This window comes from Fistularia commersonii, chromosome 22 (assembly GCF_037954325.1).
Source record: "Fistularia commersonii isolate RoL2024-O1a breed Wild chromosome 22, RoL_Fcom_v1.0, whole genome shotgun sequence".
NCBI classification, from domain to species: domain Eukaryota; kingdom Metazoa; phylum Chordata; class Actinopteri; order Syngnathiformes; family Fistulariidae; genus Fistularia; species Fistularia commersonii.
This window is the reverse complement of record NC_141305.1, coordinates 13,684,325-13,708,136: the sequence shown is the minus strand read 5'-3', so window position 1 is coordinate 13,708,136 and position 23,812 is coordinate 13,684,325. Positions and strand designations below refer to the sequence as shown.

Here is a 23,812-nt window from a genome sequence, read left to right as displayed (position 1 = left end):
ATCCTCGGGGCAACTTCATTTGTTTCATCATCGTAACGGACCAAATATGAGGAGGAAATAACCACAACACCGGGCCATGTCACGCAGACTTGCGTGTCAACGTAGGCGTCTCTATTTTGCTTTATTTTGAAGGGAAAACAATGACGACATATCCGTCTTTCGATGCGCTGAGTATCGCTGACTTGTTGGCTCTGTTGGTCCAATCCAAAGAGTCCAGTCGAGCAGCGGCTTATAGAAGCTCTTCTCCGGGACTGCTGCCACCTGGTGATACACATAGTCATGTACAACCAAGCGCAGCATCCTTACCTGACACTTTTACATGAGAACACCAGTGACGAGACAAGATGGGATAAGACAAAATAGGACAAGACAAAAAAAGATAGGATAGGGTAAGATAAGATAGGACAAGACAAGATGGCCTAAGACAAGACAAGATAAGATAGGACAAGACAAACTTTATTGATCTCCATAGAGGAAATTCCTTTGTCACAGCAGCGTAACAGTTATAATGTCAAAAACAGGAAATAAATATGAATATAAGTATGAATAAGATAAGATATACTCTAGTGATCCCCATTGTCACAACAGCAAAACAGTTATGTCAAAAAGAGGAAATACATATGAATCTTCTTCTTCTTTGGCTTTTCCCTTCAGGGGTCGCCACAGCGAATCAACTTTATCCATCTAACCCTATTCTCCGTATACTCTCTCACACCAACTACCTTCATATTCTTTCTCACTACATCCATAAACCTTCTCTTTGGTCTTCCTCGAGACCTCCTGCCTGGCAGCTCCAATTCCAGCATCCGTCCACCAATATATTCACTATCCCTCCTCTGTACATGACCGAACCATCTCAGTCTGGCTTCTCTGACCTTCTCTCCAAAACATCTAACATGGGAAATCTAACAGGAAATACATATGAATGTAAGTATGAATAAGACAAGATAAGATAAGATAAACTTTATTGATCCCCATCGGGGAAATTCCTTTGTCACAGCAGCATAACAGTTGTAACGTCAAAAAATGTGAATAAATATGACTATAAATATAAATAGAACATTTTGAGTTTTAATCAACTTTTGTACACTCTTAATGTTCCAGGTCCAAAATGACTGGTTAATAGAAATGAATTGGGGAGACAACAATGAGTGTAAAAACTGAACTCAGGCACGTCCTCATTTGTCTGATGGACACACACACACACACACACACACACACACACACACACTTTGGGCCCTCAGGCGACCACTGTGGGAACCTTTGCCCAGTTGAGACTCTCTGCCACGGGAACAACACTTGTGTGACCCTTCTTTCAGAAAAGTGCCACATGATTTCAACGACACTGGAGGAATATCATGCTATGTGAGTATCTGCTCATAGCTCAGCGTGCGGCGTGAGTGATGATCAGGAAAATATCAGGATGAGGGTGGAAGGATTGAAAAGGAAGCGACAGAACCTGAAGATGTCACCGATTAGAATCCAGATCGAGAAATAAGTGACGAGCAGGAATCCAGTGATGAAGCTGTCGTTGTCACATTCAAGTAAGAGACTGCGGATGATTGAAAGCGGGAGACTTTCGGGTGAAAATGTCATCACGATGACCGACCGGTGACATGAAATCCTGCTTTGACCTGTTCCTGACCGAGTCCACGGTACCCACGGTGGAGAACATGTCCGACGGACATCACTGCGTCGCTTGGCTGGCGGACACAGATCCAGCACTTTGTGTGTTTTTAGAAGTTGCTTCCAAGCGTATAAGATCACACCCGTGAGGGTACCGAAAGCACGGAGAAGTTCAAAACCCGTCCTGTAAAAGGATAGCAACCCAGGGGTTAATATATAGCGAAGGAGCGATGAGTGGTTCTTGCTAAAAGCACCTTCAAGTGTGTTTGCTGTCTTGAACACACCCCGCTGAGCACCCCGATATTGTTCAAGGGGAATAATGGCTGCACAGGAGCCGTCTCCACCATCTTCCCTGGAAGGAGTCAAACCCGGCTTTCCAAAGAAAATTTTGGCCAACAACCTCGAAGACAAGCATTTGTGCAATTCGTGCCAGAAAGTCCTGCGGAGGCCCTTGCAAGCCCAATGCGGTCACCGCTTCTGCTCGTTCTGTTTCAACAAAATTGTGAGGTGAGTGGTGTCATGGTAGCTAGCGAGCTAGCTAGACGCGTAGCCCCCCCTCAACACACACACTCTCTCTCTCACACACACGCGTACACACACTCACATCAGGAGCTTGTCACTGACCCGTCTTTCAAATAATTCACTTTTACATCGTCACAGACGCGCGGTCGTTATCTCCGAGGTCAGTCGAAGAATTCGGCTCGGGCACATTCGACTCATCCTCACTCGATAGCAATAAAATCCAAGTTGCGAGGATGTCGGTCAGGTGTCCTCCTCGCCGCCTGCCCCGCTAAGCTCCGCGGCGGCCGGCCGGAGCTAACAATGCCAGCCGGAGCAGGTCCATGCTCCCGGCGTGATGTAGAAAAGTCTCGCCGGCCCCTTGTTTTCGCCAAGTTGCCCGGAATGTGTGCATGTTGCTAAAGTCTTTGACATGTATTCTCTTGGCGGCCGAATTATAGTCGGCGAGCAGGGAGACGCTAAAACGGGCATTTTTTTCAACGGAGATCGGATGACCTTAGTGCACGTAGTGGACGTGTGACCCGATTGCGCTCCGGCGACTTTTTCTTTCCACGTCTTTTGGGTCGTTTGAGAACAACGACTATGCCGTCAGGTCATGACTAAAACAAAGTGTAAGCTGTCGTTTCTCAATGCAAGCAGTCGTAGCATGGTAACATCGTGAACAGTTGATTTCCGTGGCCGTGTGCGATATGTTGGTTATTGTGTATATGCATACATGATTGCGGGAATATCCCTTTTGGCCAATGATGCTCAAAGACAAAGAGGCAAGAACGCATCCTGTCGCAGTGTTAGGATTGATTTGTGAGGCTGAAACACGGATGCCAATCGATTTCCGTCAGATTAAATGTTATATTAAACTTGGCCACTTTCGAAGTTCTGATGGACCGACCTGTCGTTAACCCCGAGTTTCACCGTCTGTCTTCAGTGCACATGATCTCATTTCATGTTGGCAGATGTGAAATCACAGAAGTGATAAACACTGTAAACAACACTGTTGCATCCATTGTTCATGCTCAATGGGGCTGCATAATGTAAATAAACAAACAAACCTCAAACATCACGACTCACATTCTTCTACTAAAGGAGATATCTAAATGAACGCGTTATTTATATAGTTTACATGGATCTGCACCAATTAGATATAGAAGTCGGTAGAACGTGATATGTAGGTACTACGACAAAGCAGTGCCATTGTATTCAAATTAAAATTGTATTTTGACAACCTTTCAGATTTCAGAAACATTCCGGCATTTCAAAATCTACCTTGTGCTTTTGGAGTAAGTCTGTAACGCTTTTGTAAAGGTGTGTCTTCTCCTTTTAAGCTGTGGCCCTCAAAAGTGCAACGCTTGCATCAAAGAAGACTTGTTTGAGGAACCCACCTCCATCCTCAAGCAAGGCGGTGTAAGTACCTCCATATCTGACTGAGACGTCCACATGCTTATACCAACTCAGTAGTGTCGAGTCCTTCGGCCGGTGCTTCTCAATTATTTTCTCACCACTCCGCCACAGCTAGTATAAAACAGTATCGTTTGTCTGTAAAGTTGTTCTCCGTACACCTCTGTACAACATTGTATCCTCATTAACACGAAAGAAAAATAGATCCACTTGCAACAAAGAATAACTTTATACACATTTATAACAGTGATCGTTGTTTCCCTGAAGTAGTTTTCACAAAGCGGGACGGTTGTTGCCAATCTTGGGCACGTTTTCGCTGAAAAACTCGAGCGGCTTATCAGCGTAACAGGGGTGTCATGTCTTTAATTTATTTGGCTTCATGCCGTCCGCCGACAACATTTTTAGACCGGGCAAACACGGCGGTCTGTCCTTGTGACCCGCCGTAGTCCCGGCGGAGCCAAGCGTTACACGTGCGTCATCACATTTCCTCATCTTGGCTTTCGGGCGACTTTGATTTGTCTCATTATCTCCGTCTTTCTTATCATCCCTGTTGAATATTTTCCATATAATGTTAAAAAATATCTTAAGATGATACAAAGACGTTGTCTATTTGTTTTTAAATCCTCTGTGATGATGCAGCAAGCCAGTTAGACAAAGAATATCAAACTTTCTTGGTGCTCCGTGATTGTTGGCAGCTCATAGAACAGGTGGGGCAGCTTGTCCCTAAAATGAACATATGTGCAGAGGAAGTTGAGGCAGGAGAGCTCATGTGTTTTCCAAGTGTCATGACCCTCGGGAAACCGATGCGGTCTTGGCTGTCTGACGGTAACTGAAGATTGAAGTGACACGGACGGTGCTCTTTATTGCAGGCGTTTCCAGACAATGCGGCACGGAGAGAGGTGGAGGCTCTGGCGGCCGTCTGTCCCAACGAAGAATGCACGTGGACTGGGACGATCAAAGAGTTTGAGGTGCGAGCACGAGGCTAACGACCTTTCCGGTGTCTGTGTGAAGACTGTGTAAGACAGAAGAGCCGAAAGCACATCGTAGTTTTCAGGAGGAGAATGCTAAACTAGCGGCCAGGAGCACATTAGAAAAGTTACAACATGGTATCCATTGTTGAGCCAGTCAATGTATGACAGGGGCATGATCTTTTACTGCTGTTTTTATTCTGGTTGTCAGACAGCTTTTAGGCACATGTTTCCCTTTCTAATGTATTGCATATATATATATAACATATACTAGACTGTTAAGCATAATGAGACCTTTCAACATTGGGGCTCGCAGCTATAGACACTGTGTCTAGAGTGGAAAAAACTGTTCTGTCCGTTTTGCATTTCCACTAAGGTTTTTGTATATGCAGTTGCATTTCTCTGCTTGAATTTTGCTGACACCGAAATGAAGTGATGAAAAGGATGCCCCTTGTCAAAACCAAATCATTATTTGCAGCTTCTCGGAGAGTTTGACATGTGGTTGTTGTGGTTGTTGGTGGTGGTGATGGTGACCTGCAGGCAAACCATGAAGGCCACTGCGACTTCATGATCATCCTGTGTCCTTCCTGTAAAGAGCTGATGAGAGCCAATGAGCAGGAACGTCACAATGAGCGAGAATGTCCGGAAAGGACACTTAACTGCAAATACTGCAAAGAACCGTTCCTCTTAAAGAACATCAAGGTGAGAGATACGTCCATGTCTGTTACAGGCATAGGTTTCACAGAAAAACACTTTTTTATGACCCTCATGTCATTGTAATGATCTTGTTTGGAAACGTACACCCATTCTTGGCATTCAAGCGTGACAGACGCAATTTCTTTCCCGAACCTCTGACACACCTTAAAAGAAAGAAAAACACCATTTGAGTTTTCTGTCCAGAAAACCACTGTCCACTTAGCTGTACCCCTGGGGAACATCAGGCAGACCATCAAACCCAATCAGACAAGTCAGGATTCTCCCGAATTGGAAGAAATTAATGCTGCATGTTTCACGTCAAAAGTGTAAAGTACCAGGGTGCATTTAGGAGCCCTTCTTTGTAAAGAACACCTGGGACACCAAGACCCACATCTCACCATATTTCTATGACAAAGGGAATAAGATGTCACCTACACATTGATCTATTAGTGTCTCCAGTCAGCGGATGTCTTTATCAGTGTTGAGAGGAGCTGCCATGTTAAAATTGTGTAATGTTCAGAATTGACAAATTTCCACATTTTTTTTAGATTTTGTTGCTGAATAGATGGAGATGTACAAAGATGAGATGTACCATGATATTGTTTGGAGTGAAATACAATTCAAATCAAAGTCAAAGTCTGCATCCCCAAAGTTGTTTTTCCCGCTTTTCAACTTTTATCAAAGTGTTATCCCTCCGGCATATGTGGAGTAAAAATAATCAAGTATTCACATGACTTTCCAAAGTGTTTTAGGGACAAAGTGGCTTTTGCATTCAGCTCTTCTGCAAAGGAGCTATTTCAGACTGTTTTGGTCCTTTGTTTTTTTTTCAGGCTCATGATGAAATCTGTCCAAAGTACCCGATGATCTGTGAAGGCTGTGCAAAGAAAAAGATCCCCAGAGAAAAGGTATCCTGATCAGAATTCAAAGTGATTTCTCATGATTCTCTTCGTTGGACCTCATTAACTCACGATGCCGGGGATCAGACTCTACAACGTATTCTATCGACCATTAGCTTTTTTCATTTTTTTGTTTTGTTTTGCAGTATGTGGACCATATTAAGTTCTGCAGTAAATTTAAAGCACCATGCAGATTTCATGTTGTTGGCTGCGATACGTCTGTAAGTAGACATCTCCGTCATAACTGCTGTGTGTGTTCAAGGTAATAACTGCTGGATCATTTCTTTGCAAACTACAAGAAAATGATTGTACTGAACGTATATTTATGTTGAACATGGCATTTGTCTGAAAAGATGTAATATCAATATTCAATCTTCACTTGACTTTTGTTGGGGCTGGGCAATTTAAGGGAAAATATATTGTCAATATATATAGCATTTTTAATAATGACGAATATCAAGGTATTTGCATATTTATGGTAACCACCCAAGCTTAGCTTTTGTTTGAAATATATAATCTCAGTCATTATAAATGCTAAAAAAATATCATATCCAGGGCACATTCATGCCAGTTGCTATAAATTCCCTCGTATTCAGTGTTCAAGTAGTTTATTGAATGTATTTATTTAAATTATTTATTGTTTTCTAACTCAAAACTTATTCTTTAAGATACTTTGTTCCACATTTCCAGACTGTTTTTGTGATATTTTCCAGGTAATGTCATTGTTATATTTGATGTATTAAATGCCAGTTTTTCCCATTTTTTTAAAGAATAATATAACAAATTACAGTAAAAATGAATTAACCAATGTCCAGCCCTAATTGTAAACTTTTTCAAAAAATTAACTATGAGTCAACAGTTATTACAAAATTGTTCACTGCATGCTTGTACATGGATGTTTTGTTTTTGTGTGTGACAACTTAATGTGCGCGCGTGCACGCGGGCGTGCGTGTACACAATGATTTTGACACTGATGAGAAACTAAGAAATAAAAGCGGAGTGAATCAGTTTAGATGATACCGTGGAGCCTTTCCCACAACTTGGAGAGTTTTCTGAAACTGACCCTGTCAGTTCGCTTTCGGAGAAACATTGATGATTCTCTCACCTTTGAACACTACAGTTTCTTCTTTCTTCTGACATTATGCTCTATTTGCTGAGGTTCTTATCTATGGATGATTTGTGTCTGGTCTCGTTCCATTTCATCAATGTAACACTGATCTTTGTTAACAAATGATACGCGTTTCCAAATTTTGCTTATCAAATGGAAGATTTGTGAGAGGAAATCACTCCCGAACCCATTGTAAATGTTTGTTTCAGTTCACAAATATGATGCTGATTATATGGGTGCATTTAGGTTCAAGTTTTGTTGCGCATTGTAAACAAAGAAAAATGGACCATATCTATGGTTGTGCTTTTGGCGAAATTCATGTCTTCTAACATTCAAAGGTTTGATTTTACAAAAACCAACAAAACCTAGCAAAACTATCACCGTTTACTAGTCAGTTTAAAACAAACACAAAAATATTTCACAGTGTGCTATGGTGTTATTACCTGACAGGTAGTGAACTGCGGAGCAATATCCTAAATTTTAGGAGGACCAGTTTTTCATCGGTTGAAACTGAAAAGTCCAGAACAATGAAGAAATTGTGCAATTGTCCAAAATGTGTGGCTCCTTAAAAACACGTGGCAAATTCCCTATATCTGAAAGCCTAGCCAAGCCCAGTATCCCAAACCCAGAGTGCACCTTGACCATTAAAAGTTTTGCTGGAGGCTTTTTATACGCCTCCTGTCAGAACTGGCTTCTACCGAGCACTGTATGTCACTTGAAATACGAATTTGGTCCCAGGTTGCAGTAGTTTTGCATCGGTTTCTCAGATGTGAGCTCGAAATGACAGACGATGCTGGTCGATCCTACGCAGCCATATTTAACATTAACGTCTCATGATGTCGCACTTTGAAGAAGTACAAGACTATTCTGGATTCTATCCTAAAGTGGATACATTTGATATGTTCGTTCTATCCATTTTCCAAGCGGTGGCTGATTATGTACTGCAGTTGATATTAAAGTGCCTTCTCTGTTGTTCAGTATCATCTTGCTTTAAGACCAAAACAGGGTGAATCCTTGACGTGTATTGTATTTATCTATTCTTCATGTCGTTTTCATCTCGTGAGCTTTTTCTGCTTCGGCAAAAACTTGCATCGATAAACCCTTATTACCAAGAACATGCACCAGATCTGTTGTGCCCTCAATGCCTTTCTCCTTGTTTTTGTTTTGATCCTAAGGTGGAGAAAGAGAAGATCCATGACCATGAGCGGCAGTGTTCCTATGAACACCTCAACCTGCTCCTCCATTTCATCATGGGCATCAAGGTGAGTCTGGAGAGCCTGCAGCCCCAGAGTCTGGAGGTGGCCAGCCACAAGCTACAGGAGCTTCACCAGTCCCTCCGAGATTTGGAATTGAGGATGAGTCAGCTGGGAATGAGCGGCGGTGCTCCCGTGCAGGGTGCATGTGCCCTGACCCGAACCACATCCTTCACGCCACTGCCCAGTGCTATGGGAGCTGCTCTGGAACTGCAGCTCCAGAGTGAAAAGACAAAGGTGGCAGAGCTGAGTCGACGCTGCCAGGAGCTGGAGCTCAAAGTAAACACATTTGAGAACATTGTGTGCGTCCTGAACAGGGAGATGGAGCGCTCCTGCACCACCATGGAGGCTTACAACCGTCAGCACCGACTGGACCAGGACAAAATCGAGATCCTCAATAATAAGGTCACAAAGTTACCTGTCTTTTCAGAAAGTTTTAGTTTCGTGCATAAGTGATAGTTGATCATCTGCTGTTCTACAGCAGAAGTTCTTCATCATTCTCCAGACCTCAAGATTAACATGAATAAGCAGAGCCTCATTTCAAGGGATTTCTCTCAATAAAGTCCCTGATATCTAGAGAGTTTTGTTTCTTTTGAAGTACTCCAACACAATATATATATTTTGGAAGGCCATTGGTCTGACATGAAAATACATGGCTTCATGTTAATATGCACAAATACACACCGGTTTGGCATTTCTTTATTTTCAAACGACACCTATTGTTTGCCTTTTGCAATATATATTGCATTTTTGATCATCGTTACTTTGTGTTAGATTCCTTATCTTGTTTTTTTTTTTAATCTTTTTATGAAAAAAAAAAATTAAATGGTTAATGATCGATTTTTGAAAAAAAAAATTTTTTTACTTGCAAAAATTTTGACTTTTTTTTTTTCAAATTTAAAAAAAAAAGAACAAACTACGAATTGAGCTTTGTTCAGCATCAAAGTCTTGTCAGGTAGCATCAATTTCCTGTCCAACTGTAACATGAAATTTGCTCATTCAGCTGAACAGCCTCTGTCTTGCCCTGCTGCAGGTCCGTCAGTTGGAGCGAACTGTAAGCCTGAGGGACCTATCCATCGTGGAGATGGAGGGCAAAATGCGGGAGATGTCAGCAGCCACGTACGACGGTATCTTTGTCTGGAAGATCTCCGATTTCACTAAGAAAAGGCAGGATGCCGTGGCTGGCCGCGCCCCTGCCATGTTCTCTCCTGGTAACGCCTTTATATCATGTTTTTCTGATGCAGCTTAGAGCAAGTATGTGTTTTTGAATGTATGTATGTATCTCAAATCATGGATAAAGTCTTGGCTCAATTGCCTCTCCACCTTTTAAAAAAAAAGTTGAACTTACTTCCAGAAGAAAATATTTGTGAAAATTCTCATGCAAGTGAAAAAGGAAAATAAAATAAACTAGTTGAAAATTAATGGAACTACCTGATCCATAAGGAGCCCCTCTAAAAATGAGCAAGAAGCAAAGAGTGACCAAGATGCTTCCAGGAGTCACCTGATAGGGTATTACTGGATAAAATAATTGAAATGTCACCTGTTTTCCCCATCATTCACGCCTTATGCAATTTTGACTTATTTCCATGAGTGACAAGCATAATTACACAGATTTTTTTTAATTTTTTTATTGTTTACAGCCTTTTATACCAGTAAATATGGCTACAAGATGTGCTTGCGAATCTACCTGAATGGTGATGGGACAGGCCGAGGTACCCACCTCTCTTTGTTCTTTGTGGTGATGAGAGGGCACAGTGACGCTCTCCTCAAGTGGCCTTTTAACCAAAAGGTAAGAATATCACCAAAGTGGTAGGTCCTAAATACAGGTGCACTTTTAATGCACCTTCATCACGTGTCAACATCTCTAGATGTGAGGGGGTTATAATGTAGATTTCTGCCTTTTGATATTCAAGGCTCTCAAGCTACTTTCCCACTTTTTCAGTGCAACCAAGCAGAGCAGTTTTGCAGAGGATTCAAACAATCCTGAAGATTAAGTCAAAATTCCTCAATTGCAAGCGACACTAAGTCTCTGCTCAGTGTAATATTGTCGATCTAATGTGTCTTGATTTCCTTGCAAATCCAAATTTTGCTTACAAATTTGAAAAGGTTCCATCTCGAATGGATTGAGAACTATGTCCAAGACTCCAAGGTAACATTTTTACATTCACAAAAATAAGAGCACGGTCAGCTTTTTATACTGAGGGGTTCATCAGTTGAACTTTTTATCCATGGCTCAATGATTGTATTAACCAGTTTAATGTTGCTGAAGAATCATGTATGGAAGTGAGAACACTATAATAACATGCTTCAAGTCATAACAAGATCACAGATTTGATCTTTTTCAACTTTTAAAATTAAAATAGATGTTCTTCAGTGATATTATAGTAAGTATGTTTCAAGGCCTTAGTAGGAAAGTTGGTTAGGACGAATGTGAATTGCAAATTCACCATTTAATGCCTGTACATACCGTGCCTGGTGCAGTTGTTTGTGGATGCTCATTCTGGAGCAGCTTGTCTTCTTCGCTACCCGAGTTTGCCCTTGTTTCAAATACTTGTTCTTCCCTTAGGGAAGTTCAAATTTTACTTTACACAGAAAATGTCTATGTAGCTTTATATATGGCACCACAACGTCAATGCTAAGACCACCAGCTCGGCTGTTTCTTTCAACGTGACCAAGTCTGTATGAATTGGGGAATTGTAACATTTTTTGAACGAAAATTCACACATGTATAGAAATGTCTTTTCATCCTCCTTGTGACTCTCCGGGTCAACTTTATTTTACCACAGTCATTAATCCTGTGTTGCTGCAGTATTATTTAAACACTCTGTGGCCCATAGTGGTTTTGAAGAGTGTTAGATGATGATAGGTGGCATCAGGATAGCACTAACCAGTGACTTCAGGCTATTGTTTGTACACAGGTCACCCTAATGCTGCTTGATCAGAACAACCGGGAACATATAATTGATGCCTTCCGGCCCGACATCTCCTCCTCATCCTTCCAGAGGCCTGTTAGCGATATGAACATCGCCAGTGGGTGCCCACTCTTCTGTCCACTCCCCAAGTTGGACTCTAAAAACTCCTACATTCGCGATGACACCATCTTCATCAAAGCCATCGTAGACCTGACCGGGCTCTAGGTGACAGAAATCCAACCATGCCTTTTGTTGCTACTAACCTGTTTGACTCAACAGCCTTTTGCATCACCAGTAACTGGCATTTCTCTTTGGGGTCTGCTGGATTGTTTTGGTTTTGGCTTGGATCATCAGTGGCGATATGCAAGACTCGAGCTGGAAACTAATTTAGCCACTGTAACTTGCTACCGATAGGGAACCAATCAAACCATTTTATTAGATATGATTATCACTTGCCGACCAAAGTATCCGAAGTAAACTCAACACACATACTGGGACTTGTCTGGTGATGTGTATTTCTTGTTTTTAGACCCTCAGACAACATTTTTCATATAAAAGCATTCCAAGACGGATGGAGAAAATCCTCGTAGTATTAGCAAGACAAAAATGCCATTGTTTCTGATCTCCAGTTCAGTTAATTTCTGTTAACACAGAGGCGGCCCCCGTTCAGAAAAACCTAAAACAACAACAAAACATCAATTCGCTCCCAAGAAAGAACAGTTGGGTTAAAAATCTGTTGTCACCCCTTTTTGTGCCCGTTACATTTAAAACACGTTTTGCATCTTGTAGCTAATACGGCTCATGGGTTTGTTTAATTCATTTTATTTTGGGAATTGTAGGAGAAACGCAAATATTGGGGCAAAACACAAACGACCTGCTTGCTTTGGCCCAGAGTCTAAAATATTATCCAAGCTTCAGGGATGCTCATTTTTCTCATGAGAGGTTGATCAGAATAGTTCTTTATCAGCACTTGATGGGATACTGCTGTGGCTAGAGCCTGATCAATACCCGGGCCTTTTTTGACTTAGTGCTTACATTTGAGGAAAAACTCCTGGTGCATTTTAGAGTATAGAACAGATGTCATATCATAAGTATGGAAAACTTCACCTGTTGCAACCCAACTCCCTGTGTTCACAAAATGTTGCTGCCTTCCATTCTTAAAGATTAAATCCTAAAGTACATCCGTGCAGTGTAGTTCCATTCATACAAGTAGTAACCCGTAACCTTTACTTTTTTTGATGGAAGGTTTAAGGAGACTGAAGAAAATCATGCAATTCATCAGTCATCCATTTGTGTGAGCAATACATCAATTTCGAGCCCTCTGCTCTGCACATGAAATTCATATGTGGCGGGTAGACAAAGTTTCAAGTGTGAATGAAAATTAATGTACGGGAAATCTGACAGGATTGTTTGAGGTGAGAATGCATAATCAGATATCATTTCTATCCTTATTAATAACCACTCCTCTGGTGAAAAGTTATTTTTGCCATCTAATCCGGCCATACCTTGGTCTTTGACCACATTGCCACATAAGTCAAAAACAACATATCAGCACCACTCGTGTTCAGAGTATATGCTGCATCCTGCATTTAGCCAATGTCAGTGTCTATCATTTCTGGTATCCAGCTGGATGCTTTCATATATAACAAATTGAGCAAAATACTAGCAAAAATATCGGTCAGGCTCGATGTGTTCGCTAACTATGATTACACATGTGTAAAACGGTGACCTGAGAAATCATCTCCAATTATTTTTCCTCCGATGACTAAAGAATTATTTGAGGTTTGGTTTACAGGAGCTTTGAGGGAAAATCAAAATAATTGACATTGCTCCACTTTCACTCATTGTTTTCCAAAAGGGTTTTCACATTATAAACGGCTGAAGTTTAAAACCAGTTGCGTGACACTGGAACAAGCCAGCGAAGTTGATTTAAAAACCAAAACAATGACCTGAGAGATACTAAAATGCTCTGTACAGCTAAACAGTACAGCAAAAGTCATGTGGTGATGTAGATAATATACAGTTGTGTCACTTAGAGTGTGGAGTCATTTGACCTGTTATTAACATAAAATATTGATGGCGCAGCTTTCTAAACAACAATAACAACAACCTGTCAGACTAATCTCAGCTTGTGATGCAAACCATATTGTGTTGGTTTGTTTTTTTCTTTTTTTTTTCTTGTGCATTTTTGTATTTTGAAAGTTTGAAACTTCAAACACCAATAAATCTGCAGCTTTTATTTATTTATTTATTTCCATTTAATTTTTAATTTTTATCTTTTTTTCAAACTGAAGAAAATGAGCCTTAGTCAAGGGATGCAGTCATCCTGTATATTAAACAGCGTCCACACAAAGGGACAGATCAAGCTTATCTGTGCTCACTATATGTGTGAACTGCCTGATATTTGGTTAACCATACCTTTTTTTGTCTTTTTGGTTCTGCATTGAAAAATTTGGAGTTTGAATAATGATGTGATGCCCATGTAGCCTTCAGAATCTTGCTCAGCTTTGCACTTGTTTGTAGTGCAGTAGGATTTTTCAACTTGATTACTCTTTATGGAGATCTATGCCTCCCAGCTCTAGAGTTCTGTGTTCAGTGCTAATCATTTGTGGTGGTGGACATTGCTTGAATTCCATGAATTCTGAGTGCAGTATTTAAGTTGTGAAGTATGTGTGTGGGTGTGCGTGCACAGTTTCATGAATTTGTTTTTTGACAAAGTGTTAGTTTGCATGTTGGATCTGTGGAAGATGCACCATAGCTTGCAAATGTTTATGGACTGTTGGTCTTGTAAACCCGAAGAGCAATGGTAATCAAGCTGAAACACTCAAATGGAAATATAACGTTTTTTAACAATGAAATACGCATATTTGCATAATTATTTGCATATTTGTAATTGTTTTTTTTAAATACCTCTCTGCTACTAAATTTTGCAAATAGTTCACAAAGTCATCTGACCATTAAGCACTTCCTTGATGGCTTCAAGTACATACTCGTTTCATCTTTGTGTGCATGTATTGAAAAATGATTTTCAAATATCTCTTCTATCATGGTGCACATACAGATGTAAAAAGTATAAGGGGAAGATAAGTGAACGCACTTAAAACTTAATGATGATTGAAAAAAATTGCTGTAAAAGATGATCAAAATCATATTGGTGCTGTCTCTATTGTGCAATTAAATGGAAAGGTTCACAGAAAAAACAAAAAACCTCACCTAAAAAGTAAAACGCTTTTATGTCAAAGAGATGTTTTACCACTGGTAAATGTTTTTTCCGGGATTTACTTGACGCCGAGGATTCCTCTTTAATTGCTAGACTTGATCGGAATGGCAGCTTAAATCGAGATTAAGGGTGCAACAATGTGTGAAAACCTACATTTAGATACACAAAAAGGTATCAAGTCACATTCTATAATGCTGTATTATGTAGTCAAATACTGTGTAATACAGTTCTATCTTTCTTGAACTTGTACAGCAGCAACTCAGTAGGACAGAAGTGATACATATCATATTGAAACCATAGAAAGTGTTTTTAAAGTGGTTTGTACAGTTTGATTTTCATTCCGATTCATTTTCTAGGGAGTTTGGTTTTGCAACACTTGTCAGTGCTGACATCTTAAGGTGTGTCTTGCACTTTTTCGTTGAAGCTGCTCCTACAACTGATCACCCGAAATCCCCCAAGTGCATAACAAAGTTCCAAACACATAAACGCTGACATGAAATTCTTTGTTTTTGTTTTTATTTATTTTTTATTACAACCCTATCTTGTTTTTTTGCACAGTGCAGATATCACCTGCTGGAGGTTTTGGACTAGTGTATTATTTTGGTTTCAGAAACCTATTGAATCAAGTGCCAGCATGTTGGTAGGGAATTATTTCTTGACTACTTTTGTTGGAAAACGGTCAAATTCTTTGAACTTGATATTTAACAATTTGGCCTGTGACTTTCACAGACTTGTTTGTCCAGATGCATTCCACAAATCCTAGCAACTTTTGGAAGCAAATTTCTCTCCTTTACCTGTCTATTATTAGTGTGGTTCGCTTGCATGTGAGTTTTATCCCAAATAAGTCGTCGTCAGTGTCGGCAGTATTCCGTCATGCCTGATGCTTTGCTCTTGAATTTGTTGTTTCGGTCCAAACTGAAATGTTTGAATAGCTTTTGAAGGTATTGAAATCATATTTGGTCCCGAATTTCATTCTTTATAACATTGGTAAAACCTTCATTCCTTCTCAAGTCCCTGCATATGATTGTATATGGATTGTTTTGACATATACCGCCATAATGTATAGTCCATGATACATTATTACAAATCATAGGGGGGATCTACAGATGAAAAACTGCATCATCCCCATCCACTCAGTGAATGCGATCTTCAGTCTTCAATCTTACAGTCCTCAGCTGTATTTCTACACACTTTATGCTAGTGTGTACATGCTGATTTACTAAATTGGCCCTGTAAACCGTTTAAAGCAATTTATAATCTGCCACACAAAAAGTAGCGTGAAAGTTAATAGGAAAGATGGTGCCATAATATGTTTGAAGTTCCAGCTAAATTCATGAAAACCCATATTCAAACTGAATTACATTACAAAAAAATCAAACTAGGACAGTTTCCTTCTCAAAGCAATTATGAATCTGACAAGACCTATGTGACAGCAGGTACTGTATAGGGCTGCATCATGCATTTTTTTTTTTTATATTTTAAGGAGTCCAAGTTTAGATGCATTTGTGAAAGCTGTTAAGTCTTTCATTAAGGACAGGCTACAATTTTGTATCTGGTTCTGCCAATGGAAATATACAAAGGAGAAGTGTCTAGCCAGGGGCATTGGGACCTGTTGCACCAATCATCGTGTTTCTGCTGAGTAAAGGCAGCGGCAGGGATGGAATAAGTTAGATTTGGTTTGGGAGCTTTCGGGTTGTTCTTTTTTTTTTTTTTTTTTTTTTAAACGGATACAGGATCCAGAGGAAGCCAGAAAAGCATGCGCAGATGTGGAGCGCTTGTTTTATGGATGATTGAATGCCAAAATGTTACGGAAAAGTTTCATTGGGGGAAGGATAGAACGTACTGTTCATAAGGAGTACTGTTATTCCCCGGTGATATTATGTGAACCCGTATCAGGAGTAAGCTACAAGGATTAGACTCTCCAAGACCTCTGTGGTCAAATATAAGTCAGCAGAGGGCTCTGTCCGCCAGTTACAGTTGAGGACTAACCATGCAACCTGTCCCGCTAATGATAGCAGGGAAGTCAGACTGATTCACATCAGATTGTTATCCAAGTCAGGATAAAGTCATCGGTTGAAAGAGAGTGTTTTTCTTAAATAGGAGTGAGATAGTGTTGCTTTTTCAGCCTGAGCTGGGATCGGTACCTTCAAGTGCAACAGCAATGCCTGTTGACGGGCAAAAATCCCAAGTCAACAATCAAAACAAGTTCAACAAACCTGCACTCAAAGCAACTGCACTAATTCGTAGTTTGCTAAAATCCGCCACCAGAGGTCAGTCTCTCGTTTCTACCAGTGGAACCTTCAGCGAACGGTGGCAATCACTAAAACAGGTGTAAAGCTACTGCACCTTTTATATTCGAGCAAATTCTCTATTACGGAAGATCATAATGACAATAGACCGTAGAAAAGATTTGCCTGAAGGATGCTGCTGCTGAAGAAGATTCAGACTCATTAGTTGCCATAAAAAATTACTTAAGCCCAACACTATTTTGGGCTAAATATGCACTGTAATGATGCTTGATGTCAGGAAGATGTAAGAAGGTGAAATGAATTGTAGGATCCAGTTGAGGTACATTAGTTATGTTAAAAAAAATGATCAAATTAGATTCTGTTTCTGTGCAGCGTAGTGCTGCATAACTAGTCCTATTTTTGGTGAGACATCTTTTTCTGTGGACTGCTCGGTCAGATTACGTACACTTGATTTCTAGAAGGGTTAAATAGGGCTTCTCTTGAGACTTTAACGTATACACACTTTGGCTTGTCACACCAAAGGAAAACAATCAAAACCGGTCACAGTTGGTTTCGTCGAAACGCTGTAACCATGGCATCGATATCCCAGTGGCATTGTGACTTAATGTACAGACAAGTGCTCGAGGATCGAGAAATGTGTGAAAACACCGAGTTATATTTCCATATGGGTGCATTCTGCACAGACCTGTCTCCTCACAGAGACAGAGCTGAGATATTGAGTAAATGGCTGGTTATTATTGTAATACTTTCCTACTTTCAACCTTCCTTGCAGCTTTGAAATGACCTACTTTTTACAGAAAAAGAAGTGCCTGTAAATCTTTTTTTAATGTACCATGAGCCTATGTGAATGTGTTTTTTCCCGTGAGTTTACGCTACCAAAATGTGAATCTTTGATTTTGTGCATTGTAATTTTTTCACTTTCAATTTTTGACTTTTCTTTTTAACAGTTGTCTTTTATGAAGCTGGGCCTATTTTGATGTGAAAAACATCAAGGTTATGAATGATGACTAAGAATGTTTACATTTCAAACATGAAACAAGTAAATGATGTACAGTGTTTATTTAAATACGCAGAAGTGAGGATATTGGCATTTCCATGTACACGTCATGCTTTTAAACCTCTCAACAGACACTGAACCCTCTCTGTGCATGAGAAGTTTCAGTAGAGAAAAGAAATATATGAAGCACTGGCTCACATTAGCCTCCATTTTATTTTTTATGCTTCCTTAATGGATATTACTTACTATCACTTTCAGTAGCGGTGTTAACATCTTGCCTGAATTTGCCGAGGTGTGCTGCTGTGAGAGAGTATACCTAAACCATATCTAAATAATATATAGATTGTATTTCATTTAAAAAGCATATATTCTACGTACTGTGTGTTGACGAGGTTTAAAAGCATACTTGGCTGATCGGGATGATGCAGCCGTAGTCGGGCCTCAGTCTCCTGTTTCCACAGACGTTCTTGTCTTCATCCCCTCCGTGTCGTTGCACATGTCTTCATGTTGTGCATGTACGAGTGCTGCCGCGAATCAAGCTGCTGCTATTTGATGTGCTGGTTCCCACCCGCAGACGCAGCCTGGCAGCTCTGTATGGAATTTTTATCTTTGCTCTCCTGTAAAAAAAAAAAAAAAAAAAAAAGAAGAGGAAAGGGGGAAAGAAAGGAAAAATGTTACTTGATGTCGGCCGGGATTTCAGAATTTATCCACATAACAGAAGGGCTTCACATTTCATTTCCATTTGCTAAATGTCACACACATGTTCGATTTCCCGTGCCGCTGCTCGACTCGTCTAATGGATCGGACAGAAAACCTCCAGCCCCGGCTGAAGAACGCATCTGGATCACTTGACGATATACTGTATCAGTGATATTGACTTTTTGGGAAATGCCAAACTGCCTCACTGTTATTGCAACAGAATATACCAACATGTTAATGTGATGTATGTATTTCAAATACCAGGGTGGAATCAAAAAAGGTCAGTTTGATGTTTTAGATTGATTTCCATGTGAGTGACTCCTCTGAAGCCCATGTAGAGATTAAAGATGAAGCGCTTTCATCTGTAGCAACAACATCAAATTGCAAATCTACTCGTTCTCTCTGCTACGTTGTGTGAATAATGAAGTCATGTGTTAGTAAACTCTTTGTACTACAGGAAATTTATTCCATATTTGTATTTAGTTTTCTTTTATTAAAGGTCAAAAGATGCCCTCTATGCAAAGAAGTGGACTGTTATTGTGTTTTGTGGAAAACATGCTTTTACTACATGAGGGCACACTTTGCAAACATGCACATCTCTACACTGGACATTTTCATTTGCCAACAAAGTTTTTCAGACTGCGTGTGTCAAAAAAGGTCAAGATGTTTCTTGACCTTCTCTCTCTTTCAGTCCATAAGCATAAGCAACCAAACTGCGACTTTGACCTCCCCCTCGGTGTCCTCAGGACAGATGTGATGATATAGTTGGCTCCTCATTACTTCATGCCAGTGTCTACTTGTACATCAGTGGAGCTTCCTGACATCTGGTTAACATGTCTGACTGACTGACTGACTGACTGACTGACTGACTGACACTCTGGCTATAAATCATGTTTTGTGTTTGATTATCAGGAATGTGAACAACACACATTGACAAATGGCAGGCAGGCAAGATAGTAATACAGTTCTGTTTAAGAATAAGAATAAGAACAACTTTATTTGTCCCGAAGGAAATTGTGCCAGAGTTTCAAGTAAAACATAACAATAATAAATAATAGTTGGAAATTGTATAAACAGTATAAAATAGGGGGTAGAATAAGAAATGCAAATACAACTATAAAGTGTCAAAGTAACAAGTCAAGGCTATAAAGTGTTGTAAGGTCTTAAGTACAAAGATTTTGAGATTCCCTGCAGCTGATGGGAGAGGAAGTATGGTTTAAGTATGGTTCCTTATAAACAAACAAAAACCTACTGATTCAGTTTGTTTAACCAGGTAACATCAAATAGCATAGGATCTGATATTTGACTTGAAGTATAAACAAATCCTTTTTGGGTCACTTTTACCCTCTTTCTATTGTGGAGTTTTTGGAGGCTTCTTTAAGTGGGTTGGTGAATAAAAAACTGGTCAGAATGGTCTTTGGATGTTTATTTTGAGGCCTCAAAGGTACAAGTCATACAGAGCACAGAGGAGTCTGCAGGAGAGTACCGAGAACATACAGCAGGGCTGAGTTTTTATGCATAGAGGCACCATCTTGAAGGACGCGGTCAGGAGACATGTCTGGTCCCATGGGGGTCCCACAGTAAGAAAGGAGGTGCCATCACATTCCATCCGTCAGGAGATGTGTCTACTTGGTTTGGACACCTTGTATGAAGGACAAACAGTTGATCGAGGATGCGTCCCTCAAGACCGAGCGCTTGTCAGTCTCCCTTCCCTCCACATGGAGACATGAATTTAGTTTCTCACCGAACTGCAAAGTTATAGCTACACCAGATATTTCCACAACACCACAAATGAACACATCAAGAATATTCAATATGTCAAAAACAATTAACCAAATATAAGGAAAATAATTGCAAATTATGACCAACAGAAAATGTGTCGGTTGGTAAGCACTAGTTGAACCAGCAACCTTTTGGTGCCACTATAAACATTACATCTGAATAAAAAAAACTCATAAAAAAACACTGCTTCTACAAGTGATTATTTGTACTCTCAGTACAAAGGGTAGTGTTTTAATTCCTCCCTTGCGGGTCGAAAAGTGTTACACAAGTCACGAGGAGTAGCTCACAGCATTTTGGTCACTATAACTATTGAGCTATAAGGGTAGTTGATATGAAGGATGAGGTCTGACATGGTGATTTGAGAGAGGTCTCCTTGTTTCCCTGGGTTCCCCATGTTTTTACACAATTGTGCACCTTCTTTCCATGCTGCAGAGAGACACGAGGCTCACTCCAGTAAGTACATGTGGAGAAACTGAAATTTGGGGTCCCGACAACTGTTTTTTGTGTCACTACTGCAGATGAATGGGAGGGGATTAATGCTGGCTCTGATATAACGGGCTGTTGAGCTGCAGACAGATCATGGTGGCGATAGTGATTCCTGCCTAGGCCCACAACGGATGCATTAGAATAAGACCTGGACCAGAATAAAATAGAAAGCCTGGTTGGATTCATCCCATTTTCTTACAGCTTATTTGGACATACTTGGTATTAACTACTTGGTACTTGTAGAACATTCTCTGACCCATAAAACACCATTTAGACACTCATGGTTTCATCTACACTATGAGTTAATCGAAGAGTATCATAGTTTTTAATTGTAAATTGTTTATCCTATTGACAAGCAGATGAGTATTAAATCTATACCGGAGGAATTGACGTATGGAATGATGAAGGGGTTACATGCATTTTAAATAGATGATGCTTTTAGTTGTGATTTCCTTACTCAATAAGCTGAATATTGATGTGAACTGACGTGTGTCTGGTTTCAAGAAACCAAGTGTTTTGCAAACTCTACATAAAAGGGCCGCGGTGGGTTTCGGCGTTCATATGCTGAAACCTTCACGCTTTCTATCGTGTCCTTTTACTTTGGTCTGTCTATATCCTTTTGGCAAATATAGGAACTTTGCAGCCCATTCATGTATGTGTGTATTCTCTGTAAGCGCTACACGACAAAACACCTAGCAGAAGGGTACGTCAAGGTCGAAATAGTCACATGTCAGACTGTTTGCATTGGCCCTTGTCAGAGTAAAGCCTCTCCATCATCCCCGTGCGCTGAAGTGATCAATAGCTGTCTGTGCATCACCGGTAGCGAGTGGAGTGTTTTCACAATCCATGCATTGAGGATCTTAATGCTTCTTGCGGTATGGGATGGGAGTTTGGGGTTTTGATCAGACTACTATGTGGATTAGCACAATCAAAATACTTGTGAGAGACTGTCTTCTATGTACCCAGAGGCATTGTGGGATATACTTAACCCTAATTCCCTGCAGGAGACTGAGGGCAGAGCAAGTATTTGTTATCAATTTCTCAGTGTCATTAAGGAATTATTGGTGAAGGGCAAGGAATACATAACCACTATTTTCAGCAGCAGGCCGTGCTGTAGTTTTTGTTTTTTTTGTAACTCCAGTTAATGAGAAACAGAATTCCCAGTTGAATCATTTTTTTCAATTGATAATGGAGCTGTTTGGTATCAACTCATAAGATTTTGGCAACATCAGTAGGCTTTATTCAGAATTGGTTCTGAATGATTTTAGATAAACGTGTTACCACACAATAACTGTTCAAAGCATTTCTACTTTTTTAAACTTGGGTGTTTAGAGGGGGGGATTTCACATACTATATACACATGAAACATGGTCAGGCAGATAATAGTTAAAAAGGGGACCGTGAAAAACCTAAACATGGTGTATTTCCTGTAGCTGCCAGTCATGTTTTTGAATACAGCATGTTTCTCCTCGCATCATTATTCACCCCGTACATACTGCACACTAAAAGGAGCAACAATCAAATGTCACAGTGTATGAACTCCACCAAGACAAGTGAGATTAGGCTTTTACCAATGTTTTTTTTTGTTACCTCTCACATGTGTGTTTGCACATGTGAAAAAGCATAAAACATGTTAAAACCACATGAGCTTAATGTCCATTCGTCTGTCCCTTGCCTACCGCTTATCCAGGATGGGCTCGTGGGGGCGGCAGCCGAAGCAGGGAGGCCCGGACTTCCCTTTCCCAGCCACTTGAAACCAGCTCACCGCTAGGTGACAACTCTGCCGCGATGTTCGCCCGAGTGTCCAGAGCATGCGGCCTCAAGCGGATGATACGACCACGAAATGTGAGGTCCAGGAACAGAACGCCGCTCAGGACGCCTTTCCAGGTCCTGCAGTCACAGCCCATGTGAGCAGTGAATTCATATTCATATTTGTTTCTTTTTTTTTTTTTGACATAATAATTGTTACGCTGCTGTGACAAAGGAATTTCCCCTATGGGGATCAGTAAAGTTTATCTTATCTTAAAATGTACAATATACAAACAATAAACATTAAATTGTAAAGTAGTATAGGGAGGCTACTTTCCACCAGGTTAACGCAAGACACAGGTGCCAAGACAAGGAGCGACCTATATGCCCAACGTGCACGGCGCCTCTCACCGGGGGCAACTCCAGAGTGGAAAAGAGTCAAACCCTTTTTGAAAAGCCTGGTACCAGAACCGGAGCCGTGCATGGAGGCGAGTCCCACTATATCTAGTCGCAACCTCACCGCCTTCCGCACGAGTTCGGGCTCTGTCCCCGCCAGAGAGATAGCATTCCGTGTTCCCAGAGCCAGCTTCTGCAGCCAGGGATCGGACCGCCGCCCAGCTCACATTGTACCCGACCCCTTTGGTGAGCCAAAAGGAATATGAACCCACGTTGCCCCTTCTGGCAGCAGCCCAGCCATCGAGCCCCGTCCCTGCGCCCCCATAACCTGCGTCCAGGCAAGGGAAAACCAGGTCCATTCATCCATCGCTCTCCTCATTTACGGTCTACAAGCCACGTTTTGTTTGGCCCCTCAGTCAGGACCTATTTGCCCTGACAATATAGCTCCTAGGGATCACTGGGGCGCGCAAACCCCTCCACTGCCATAAGGTGGCGGCTCGAGGAGGAGGAGTTTTGTTCTAAGTTCATTTGTGGAAGCATATCAACATCTATGACAAAGAGAAACGTCCTTACCAAAGACATAACCATCAAACTGGAGAAAAAAAGAAGCGGTTGGTTCAAGGTTTCTGCCTGGTGAAGGGCAGTTTTTCCTTGCCACTTTCACCAAATGGAAATGTTGGGTTTCTGTAAATCATTTTAAAGTGTTATCCACACCCGACTTGACATGACTTTACTTGCCAGCAATAATAATAATAATCATAGTGTCAGGAACAAGGAACAATTTCAATAGATATCTTTGAAAACTTATGAGTGACAATGATTGCATAATTTTGCAATTATTGTGCATTTTGTTTCCCTGTA

General features: G+C 40.7%; 1 protein-coding gene across 1 annotated transcript; it reads left to right on the top strand.

The window, feature by feature from the left end:
• Positions 1–1,211: 1,211 nt before the first annotated feature.
• LOC147221761 (TNF receptor-associated factor 2-like) lies at positions 1,212–19,061 on the top strand. Its single transcript, XM_086169181.1, has 10 exons — positions 1,212–2,133; positions 3,468–3,546; positions 4,410–4,508; positions 5,049–5,210; positions 6,035–6,109; positions 6,247–6,321; positions 8,384–8,866; positions 9,495–9,672; positions 10,102–10,250; positions 11,380–19,061. The coding sequence occupies exons 1-10, from the start codon at positions 1,946–1,948 to the stop codon at positions 11,596–11,598; spliced, it is 1,707 nt and encodes a 568-aa protein (XP_086025307.1). The 5' UTR covers positions 1,212–1,945; the 3' UTR covers positions 11,599–19,061.
• The last annotated feature ends 4,751 nt before the right edge of the window (positions 19,062–23,812 follow it).